The sequence below is a fragment of the Scomber japonicus genome, chromosome 5 (assembly GCF_027409825.1).
Source record: "Scomber japonicus isolate fScoJap1 chromosome 5, fScoJap1.pri, whole genome shotgun sequence".
Taxonomy (NCBI): domain Eukaryota; kingdom Metazoa; phylum Chordata; class Actinopteri; order Scombriformes; family Scombridae; genus Scomber; species Scomber japonicus.
Window position 1 is genome coordinate 19,846,918 of NC_070582.1, and position 10,760 is coordinate 19,857,677.

A 10,760-nucleotide genomic window follows, 5' to 3' on the forward strand; every position below is an offset into this window, starting at 1 on the left:
TCTATGTTTTGCACACAAAGCTAAATCTGCTCATATAGATTTATTTAATGACACCACTGTCTTATCAACAACTAGCTATGTTGACCTGTAGATTGATTCATTCATAATTATGAATCAGCTCTGTCATGTTGACTGAAGCCAAAGGAAACGTCACAGTGAACAGTGATGTCACCCCTGGAATTTCCTGAAAATCAGGTTGAATTTTGCCAAGAATAACATGTGTGTTTGCATGAGGACAGGAAGTGTAAAGGGCAACTTTTTTCAATGCAATGGTTCAAACATGGCTATTTATATCGGTACATGACTTTTTGTATATTTTTGTACAGCCGATATTTTTTTGGATTGTAAACTTTGAATAAATATTTAACATGAAATTTCTGTTTTTGTATTATGCAAGTTTTTGAGGGTTGTGTAATGAGTGAAATAAGTTGAGAGACCAGAATGAAGTGGGGGGGAAAAGCACGTACTCCAAAGTTAATATATAATATCCTTTGTGGGTGTTCTCTTGCTACACTTCCAAATTTGGTGTTCCTGAGCGGGAAGTGTTTATTTGGTCACAACAGCTAATGATTAATTCTCTGATAAAAAACTAGTATTAAAAAAAATGTATGGCAACTTTAAAAATGAATTCAGATGTGTGAATCCTGAAACAAATATGGATTTAATTCAAAATGTATAGTTTAACAATAAAACACAAATTCAGATGTTTTAATATATTTTCATAAAAATCCATTTACAGTGACCCTCATATTACATTGTGCTCCAGTGAGGGAGGAAAAACAGACAAAACAGAAACAACACAATGTGGCATATTGAGAGCTAATCACACAATATAAAACAGGAAGGATGATAACTGGCAGTACAGTTTAGCACATGGGAATCATATACTGTATAATATGCTACCATCATAAGAATCACTGAATTAATTCTAAAACTTCAGGATGTCAAATATAGAAAACCTCTGCTGTTGTAGCTGTGAAGACTTAGGACCCCCCCCACAAACGCACACACAGAATTAACTATCAAACCATTTGTTTCTTTTGATGGCATTGTTTGTGTTACTGTTACCAGTCAGTTTTTTCTTGTACTGCTCCACCAGCTTGTCAAAACGGTCCCCATCCCTGCTCCTGAAATGCTTCTTTGCTGGTTTGACCTTCTGAAATACAGAAAATAAAACAGTTATGTGGCACAAGAGGAAAGAATTTGATAAAGTGTCACCAAAATTCACCATTGTTTAAGAAATAGTCCCACTTGCTGGCAGAGATCAGTGTCTATAGCAAGGTGCGATGTCATTAGAGGGGCTTTAAACCACATTTAAGATACAAGATACATTTCAATGATTTGTGAGAATTTCTCTCAAAACCAGCCTTACTATCCTGGATGAGATGTCACTTCACTTTTCTGAATGTTTTCCTTTTTCCAGGTAAAGGGGTTTTTTTATGCTAAGTGAACATAATACTATACTGGCTGTAACAGATGATCTAAAGATGGATGCTGTAATTTGCTAGAAAGTTATTTGTGACTACTATACTACTATTACTATACATGAATAAAGCTCCCTCTCAGCTTACTCTTTTCCTCTTCAGTACTGTATTAATCCCACTAAGCTTCACTTGGTGGCATTGCGGGAGTGAACTACTGTGAAATGTGAATGTGCTGTCTTCAGTGAGTCTGGTGCAGTATTCTTTAGGGTTGCTCGATATTGACTTTTCTGCCAATATTCCGATATTGTCCAACTCTTAATTTCTGATACCGATATCACCCGATACCGATATATGCAGGCTTTTTACACCAAAACTGTTAGGTAACAACATAACATATCTCCTACTGTGGAATTAACACATTATGCCTAATTTTATTGTGATGTCCCACTGGATGCATACATAAATGCAACATGGCTTTCCAAATGTAAACACTGTCTGTGCAAAATAAAAAAACTACTTCAACTTAGGTTATGGGGAAAAGTGCCAATATGGCACTGCCATATTTATTATGCTGCTTTGCAGTCATTGCAAATTTCACATTTACTATCCATAGGACTTGGAAATAGTTCCAAACCACAGACATAAGCCTCATTTCTGGAGGTGGCACCTTTAGAGAAACATCCTCTCAGCTGTTTTGTCTCCAGCAGAGTAGGACCCAGATAGGACCCACCGGACTCTGACGGTGACGTCACAGAGGCGACTCGCCGAAAACATAACAGAGAAAATGACAACGAGGAGGTAAACCTCGTTTCTGGTTTATGTGATCGTGTACATGGCGGTGGGACACTATAAACTTGTTAGCCACGTTAGCGACTCACGAGTCTAGCGTGTTGTTGTTGTTATACATCATCAAGCATGCGCTGGTAAACATCCAATGCTGCGTTCATGCAGGCTCGGAAATGCTGACGCCTACAGAACAAACATTCGTTATAAAAACCTGATATTTTTCAGTAAATATCGGCCAATAATATCTGAGGGCCAATAATATCTGACATCCCTAGTATTTTTCCATGCTTTGTTTTTGTGATACAGTGACATGTTTTTTTTAAGTGAATTTATCAAATCTTTGATCTTTTTGAGACTGATCGCTGACAGCAATTTCTTAGCTGCTTGATTTGGTTCTTCAGGGACTGGATTTAATACAGAAATTAGTCTTGATGTTACTCTCACATTAAAGCCTTATGTGTTTCTAAAATTTGGACTGTAATGGGCCCAATAAATCAGCAGCCAAGAATATGATCCCAGTCTACATGATAAAACAACAAACCTGGTTTCTGGGTTGTGTAGGTTTTTCCATCTGCTGTCTTTGACGGTCCCTCCTGCTGGATCCAGGCCGTGCTTTCTTGGGTGGTGGGGGCTGCTGTTTTCCTTTATCACGCATTCTGTAAAAGACAAATGACAGAGGTTCTCAATCTGTAACTAAAACAAACAATTAGTAATGAGTGACTAACACTAACAGTTATTACTATAAACTACTCCTGTCAACAGGAGACTAATAGAAATGAATAACAACTGTACCTGATCTTAGGTCCTTTGTGTGAGGGGAAAGGTAGAATTTTCTTCCTTTTCTTTCCGTTCTCCAAATCTACATGCTCAACCTCAGGTTTGGTCTGGAAGCCAGCATGTCTGTTTAGCCTCTGGTTTTGATGAGGAGCTGAAAAACACAGAGAAGTGGATAGGAGAGAATCAAGAGGAGTAAGTCAGATAATAAACATAAACTGGACATTGAGATCTATTAAACTCATTGTTAGAACCAATGCTATGGTTTTTATATTCAGCAGCACTACTGTGTGTACTGTACCTTCAAACTGACGCCAAATCATGTTTTTTTAAATCACTTTTCCATTAAGTTCAGTTATTAAAACCATAAATAATGTGCTGTGACATAACTTATTGATTGTGATGTGGCCAGGAGAATAGAAAGCCATTAATGTCTGTCTGCTTTAGACCTTCATGTCCAACTGCCTAATGTGATCTCTATACATAAATAGAGAAAAAAATACTTTCACACCTCGCTCTCCTGTCCGCTGTGTTGACGATTGTGTTTTACTTCCATTTTTGTTAGATACTGTTCCATCCCTGGTTGTCTGGGACTGAGGTTTCGGTCCACCTTTTAGAGGCTGTCTTCTTAAAAACTCCTGTAAAATACATAAACCACAATGCTTTAGATTTAGAATAAAACATTTCTCAAACTGGACGGAGGTTCTAAAACCTTAATTATCTCACAAACTGATACAAACTCACCTTGTTTTTTTGATGTCGCATTTCTTTTATTTTGAGTTTCCTAGTGTCCTCCAGGGAGAACTCAACAATAGGTCTCTGCAGGACAATATAAAAGGAAAAGTTATAAACAAGTAAAAGATTACTTGGATTAGGAAAAAAAAAATAAACAACATACAATCTAAGCCTGAAAATCTCTAAAAAAAGGTAATAAAATACAATTGCAACAAAGCAAACGACAAGCTGTTTTTATGCTTATGAGGTAATCCACTGCCTTGTACCTTGTGTGAGCCGAAGATGTCGGGGTTGTTGTTGAGGTAACGAAGCGTACTGAGAGCATGTTCGTGGTCCTGGAACTGGACAAAGCCATAACCAAGTGATTGTCCCATCACTTGACCTCTCTCTGGCTTCTTGTCATACATGACCCTACACTAAAAAGGGAAATGACAGATGAACAACAAAAATGAGAACACCACCCTCTAGTGGGCAAATGGTATATTTTAGGAAGTTGCAGCTATATAAAAATCCATTTGAGATACTGTCTACCAGTGTGCCATATTGTCTCTCACCTCTGTGACGCGGACTCCCTTGCTTCCTTTTACAGCTTGAAGGCAGAGTGCTTTGAGCTTTTTATTGTCCACTGACTTGGGCAGGTTATGGACACACAGACGAGTCTTGGACACAAAAACTTTAATGTCCCGAAGCTTTGCCCTTTTTACTTCTTCAAACTATAGGAAACAGCAAACACAAAACGTCAACAGTGTAGTAATTTACGAGTTGATATGTGAAAAAATAAGCAAAAATAAAAACTCACTCTGGTTCTCTTGATCATGTCTGCTTCAGACACACCCTCTGCAGATTTGGTTCCAGCACGGATCACTGGGTGATAGTAATGGAGTAAAAAAAAAAAAAAAAAAAAAAGTACAATAAATAAAATGAACAGACACAGAAGTAATTCAAGAAAGGGGTGTGGCAACTAAACACACTTAGTTAATAGGCAGACATAACTTTGCAAAGGAGTCATTAAGAGTACTACTGAATACAGCTTAATGCAGATTTTTACCTTTTAACAGGTTGCAGGTCAAAAAAGTTGCACATATAGCAAACTACAGACATTTACTAGAGCAAGGAGGCAGGCATCTGCTGAGGGGCTCCAAACAGATTCAGGGGAGGCTCAGTGAACGAAAGCGAAAAAAATATTAAATTTGTTATCAAAAGGAGATCATGTGGAATACCCTAAATGTTTGTGATTTGGTTAACAAGATAGTTCAGAGATACAGTTTGGTCTGAGGGGAAGCCCACAGTCTCAGAATTTGAAAACCCCTGTTGTAGAGAACTGTTGACCAAGACCAGATCTAAACCATGTTGGACTGACTTTGTCCCACAACCCCAAAGAGATGCTCATGTCAGTCTGTGTTCTGTGATCTGCAGTAAGCAGCTGTTTGCTAATATTTAACACTTTCCAACTGGTGGCAACATGCTGTGCAGCCAAAATCAGCAGAGCAGAACTTTCTACTACAGAGCCCAAAGTAACAAAAGACACTAATGTGTCAGGTGTAAGAGGACAAGCTAGTCAGCGGAGGAGAAAAGAAGAGAATTCATTTGGCTTACTCACATCCCTCTCTGGCCAGGTAAATGTTCCTGGTGCCCGTTTCTACTTTCACTTTGTTGACCTTCAGCTTAGCAGCATCCTCTCTGGTCACTGCCACCGCGATCAATAGTTTTCTACCATCTACACGGATGCCTCCGTTCTGCAAGGTTACAAGAAGGCATCCTTATCAAGTCATTGCACAAACAGACAATGCCATGAAATAAAAAAATGCAGACAACAGAGAATATTATATATTACCTCTGCTTCATCCTGCGCTGCAGCCATGCATTTGTCTGCGGCCTCTTTTGTCTTAAACTGAGCAAATGCACAACCTGGAAACAAACTGAGAATGAGTTCATCTAGTTGTCCCAAAAATCAGGGAGAAAGGTGTTGCACTCGAGCGTTGCTGACTCACCTTTTGAATGTTCTGTATCTGGGTGGAGAACAATCTTTATGTAGTTAAGTTCTCCATACCGTAGAAGAACTTCCTCAAGGCCTTCTTCCTCCGTGTCAAAGGACAGATTCCTTAATCAGCCACAAGTAAGATGAACAAAGAGGGTAAATCAAATAATTAATGAGTATGAATGCATGGAGAGAGTTTGAGGATAAAAAAACAGGTGAAGTAATGTTTCAAAATACACAAAATGAGGGCAGGTTTAAGATGAAGCTGTGAGAAGAATCACTAACCTGATGAAAAGTGTTCTGCCCTCATTTACGTCTGAAGGGAGAAGTTTCCTTGCGGCTTTCTTTTTAGCTAGCGTAAAAAAGTAACAGCATTTATAGTTAGGAACAAAATATTTATATTACTAAAAAGTAAAGTAAAGTAAAATATGAAAAACATGGCTGAGAATGTTATACCTGATTCCTCTTCATCATCATCATCATCATCATCCTCCTCATCCTCATCATCTTCATCTTGTGAACCAAGGCTACCCTTGTCATCATCGTCTCCTCCATCCAGGGAAGCACCATCATCGCCATCATCATCGTCCTCGTCCTCCTCCTCCTCCTCTTCTTCTTCTTCTTCTTCCTCCTCACTGTCTTGTTCTTCATCATCTGATTGTGATTCCTCCGCCTGCTTCACAGCTGCTTTTGAACTGACCCTGTGGATAGATTTCATATAAAAACTGTCAACCTATGTCAACACCAAGCAGCATATTAACAGTGTGAAACATGGTTCAGATTCGCACTTCTTTTCAGGAGCTGCTTGGTTCTTTTCTTCATCCTCATCTTCAGAGTCGCTCTCTGCGTCTGACTGTTTTGCAGCTGCTTCCTCTGTCTTCTTATTTCCTGCAAGATGAACAGAATGGCATTAATGACATCATCTCTATTTTGTTGTAAACTGATGGCTTAAGTATTTTTTGTATCATTTTCTTCAAGAGTGATGAAAGTAATTTGTTGTGTATGACAAAAAGAGAAAGTGTCTGTTGAGAGTAGTAAAGATTACCTGCACTGGCAGTTGGATTCATGGCAACAAACTTATCCTTTGGTACAGCCCAGTCAACTGCTACCTGCCGACCTGCGAATCAAACAACAACAACAACAACTATAAATGTAGTTGGGTCACACAAATTAAACAAAAGAGAGATGTCGACAATGAACACTGGTTTTCCCACAACAGCAATGTTAGTGTCTCAGTCACTAACCTTTGATCTCCTTCAGGTTCATGGCTTTAAGCGCTCTTGCTGCCTCGGCCACATTTTTCAATTGGACAAACGCAAATCCGCGCATCTTACCATCTGTACAAAGAATGAAAAGATATAATAAGGTCCAAAAAAAAGAAGAAAAAAAAACACAGGGGTCACACAAGAATTGGCTGTGTTCGAATTCACAAATAGTGTACATGCCTTTTTTCATTCCACTGTAGAATATCTGAGAGCACTATATCATGGAGATATTTACACACTCAGCATTCAGACACTCAAATAAAATAGTGTAGGATAAATGTAGTGTAGGAGCCATTATTTGTCTGCTTATTTTCAGTCTGTTTGTTTGTTTGACTTTAACCTTTCTAATAAAGTGGACAAGCAACAGTCGGGCTGTATTGTCATCAATTCCTGAGTCAAAGCGATCAAAAACAACCAGGCAGCTACATTTGGAGCAAGACACTGCATGTAGAGATGGCACTATTAAACTGTTCTTACCAGGTTTGAGGGGGATTTTGGACTCCAGAACTGTTCCAAACTTGGCAAAAACCTGCTTCAGATCTTCCTCTGAGCACTGTAACACAAGACATGTGACACACTACAGGTCAATCAATGACTTTACAACTTTCACAGAAACAAAGTGTGCTCATCAACTACTGCATGTGACAACCATGTTGCATTTTGCACCTTAAAACTGAGATTCCTTATGATGAGTCTTGCTTTCAGACAGTTTTTCCTGAAGCCTTTGGATTTCTGCTCACTTCCACTTGGTGCTGGTGCTGGTGCTGCTGCTGCTGGTGCTGGCGTTGATGTTGATTCTGATGATGGCTCTGGCTCTTTCCGTGCTAAATTAAATGACATGAGCATTATTATCAGTAGACATGCTGTGAAAACTCTACCAGTTGCTAGTTTTGGATATGCCGTCATACACACCTGGCTTCTTTTTGTCTTTTATTTTCTTCTTTGCCACTGTCACAGAAAGCTTCTTTCCGTCGTATTCTTTTACCTCTTTCATAGCTCGCTGGGCATCTTCCTCCATGGAGTATATGACGTAGCCAAATCCCCGACATTTTTCCGAGCCTGATTTATAAAAAACAAATATGTTATGTATATCATCATTTACATATCTATACACATACACACAGTGGTGGAAGAACAACTCCGATCTTTTACTTAAAGCAGTAATACCACAGTGAAAAAAAATACTTCTGCATTCAAAACATTACTGAGTACAAGTACATATGTACCGTCTGAAAAGGGTTAGTAAGAGTACTCATTATGCAAAATGTCGCAATTTACAATGTTAAATGTATCATACATGTGTAGATCTTATTTGAATATTAAACCTGAATAATTGAGGTGTACATGTAAGCTAGCATTTTAACAACTTACACTGCTGTATAGTGTACTGTATAAAAATGCATAATAACTATAACAAACTGATCTTGTTTTATTGATCTGAATGGTAAATATAGTGGCATAAAGAGTCCAACACTTCTATCTGAAATGTAGTGGAGTAAGATCAAATAAGATGCTTCTTTATTGATCCCCCTTAGGAGAAATTCAAATAGACAAAGCACTATAGTGGGGGAAAAAAAGTAGCAGAGTAAGGGCGGAAGTGTACTTAAAAAAAAGAATCAACAATAAATAAAACAAATTAGAATCAAATAAATAAAATACTACATAGGACTACAGTGAACTAGTGTACAGAAGGTCATGAGATGTACACAGAGAATATAGATTAGATAAAGTAGCAGAAGATATAACAATACCTCAACATTGGTACTTAAGCATAGTTGTGGAGGTAATGTCCTCAGTTAATCATCAGTCTATCAGTGTGTTTGTGGTCCATCTCCATTAGGCTCATGCTACTCATGTCTATGTTAACTTATATCATAAAAGAGCATTACCTTTCTCTCTGACCACGAAGCATTGCTTTAAAGGGCCAATCTCAGAGAATATCTCTTCAAGTCGTTCATTTGTAGCCGAAGCTGGAAGAGAACCGATGAACAGGGTCTGTGCTGGCATGGTTCAACGCTGCCAAGCTAACCGTAGCTCGCTAATGTAACGATGTGTGGCTCGATAACAAGCCGCACACTGCTCTCCACTCTGTCAGTAGTTCAACACTCCAAGCAATTCTCTAAATATCAAATGTTAAGCGATTCGGTGAAATGAAATTATGCTAGAAAGATGTTTCACTTCAACGACGGCTACCAAGCATGTTTATAAACGTGGGCAGCCATCATGCAGTATGCTGCTTCTTCCTTTCTTTCTTTTTTAGACAGCTGCTTAGTGTCGCCGCCTGCTGTCCCGGAGGCTCACAAAAACATGTTGCTATGTCGCTCCCTCAATACAGTCTATGGTCACTCCTGAGGGCTGTTGCACAAAATCTAGACAATCTAGACTTTCCGGTTATCGTGGCTGAATTTAGCCGGGACTCGGTTGTACGAAAGCAGAGGAACATAAATTACCATGGGGATTTATTCTGTAACAGCCAGGCTTAGTTCATCTTATTTATTCAGTCGGCTGTCAGATCTGGTCGGAAATAAATGTGTTTTAAAGTTAATTCATGGTCTTCTGTATGTAGGCCTATCCTGCCTCATTTTTATTAGGTTGCATTAAAATATCACACATACATTATAATTTAAAAAATATATATATATTTTCATAATGTCAGTCATTATTAGTTGTCATAACGTTTTTATGCAGACTGTGGTTCATACTGAGGTCGGAGGTTTGATGAATGTTACTGCAGGTTTTTACATGATTAGAAACGGCTGATGAAGCAAAGGTGGATTCAATGAAGTCAGTGAGTTAATGCATAAAGTCCCATTCACATGTTTCTTCACAACGTGCCCATGTTTTGATGTTAACAAGGGTGAATAAGAAGCTCTAAAGGTTGATTTATGCTACGTAACCTCCACGCCGTAACTACATGGGTGCTCCGATGCCGTCGTGCACCTTTGGAAGTTCTGTGTCATCGCGTCGTGTTTTGTCGCGGTGCAAGCAATTAACCTGAATGGGCTGGCTATTGGTATCTAGTCCCTTCCCAGGTATGACACAGACAATTTCACTCTTTATTTTCTGTGTAATCCACTTCTTATTTTTTCCTATAACAAGTATTTAAAAAAAAAACTTGCTCCACAGCAGATTGAGCTACTTATTTCAAGTGAAAATGTGCTTGAAACAAGTGAAAGTTGTTTAAAAACTAGTTACTTTTTTGCTGATGAGTCTTATTTTAAGTGTTATGACATTTATTGTGACTGGAATTTTGAGTTTCTGCAGTGTTTTGTTGTAATGCACATGATTGTCACACAACATTGTTCTATTTATTATTACTCTGTATATTTTTTGCTACCAAGCAAGCTTGACGTCGACCCAACGTAGAAGCATAAATCAACCTTAATACTGGGAGGAGCTTGTGTACAAACTTCACCATCCACAGATTATGTGTTTCACTACGTTTCTTCATGACAAGCATGTTCTTATATTTAGTTAGAGATGCTTAAAATCTGCATAAAAGCACGTCTACAGCTCTATCAGATTTGGAGTCAGTTGAAATCACCAGCGCACATCTTCAACACCTTCCTTGGCACATGATGTACATGTGTAGGCCTACTGAGTTTCGTTTGTCTATGTCAATCTGTGGCGAGGCCGGGCTCAATTTTATTCATTTGTCAAGGGGGCGCTACAGAGCCATTTTGCCACGCCCATTAATGCAAACCATGAAATATAACATTTTTAGCAGGGTCTGGCTTGTGTGCAAACTTTGGTGACTTTTGGGGCACGTTAAGGGGGTCAAAAAGGCTGTAATCGTGA

At 38.7% G+C, this 10,760-nt stretch overlaps 1 protein-coding gene across 1 annotated transcript; it reads right to left on the minus strand.

Moving 5' to 3' along the window:
* Positions 1–453: 453 nt before the first annotated feature.
* rbm28 (RNA binding motif protein 28) lies at positions 454–9,185 on the minus strand. Its single transcript, XM_053318844.1, has 20 exons — positions 8,852–9,185; positions 7,875–8,021; positions 7,629–7,786; positions 7,440–7,515; positions 6,942–7,034; positions 6,743–6,814; positions 6,486–6,585; positions 6,154–6,398; positions 5,983–6,049; positions 5,711–5,820; positions 5,554–5,627; positions 5,320–5,455; positions 4,519–4,583; positions 4,274–4,432; positions 3,986–4,135; positions 3,729–3,803; positions 3,496–3,622; positions 3,003–3,138; positions 2,752–2,866; positions 454–1,156 (listed from the first exon to the last, which is right to left on the minus strand). Exons 1-20 carry the CDS (start codon positions 8,967–8,969, stop codon positions 1,016–1,018), a joined length of 2,364 nt encoding a protein of 787 aa, XP_053174819.1. The 5' UTR covers positions 8,970–9,185; the 3' UTR covers positions 454–1,015.
* Positions 9,186–10,760: the final 1,575 nt, after the last annotated feature.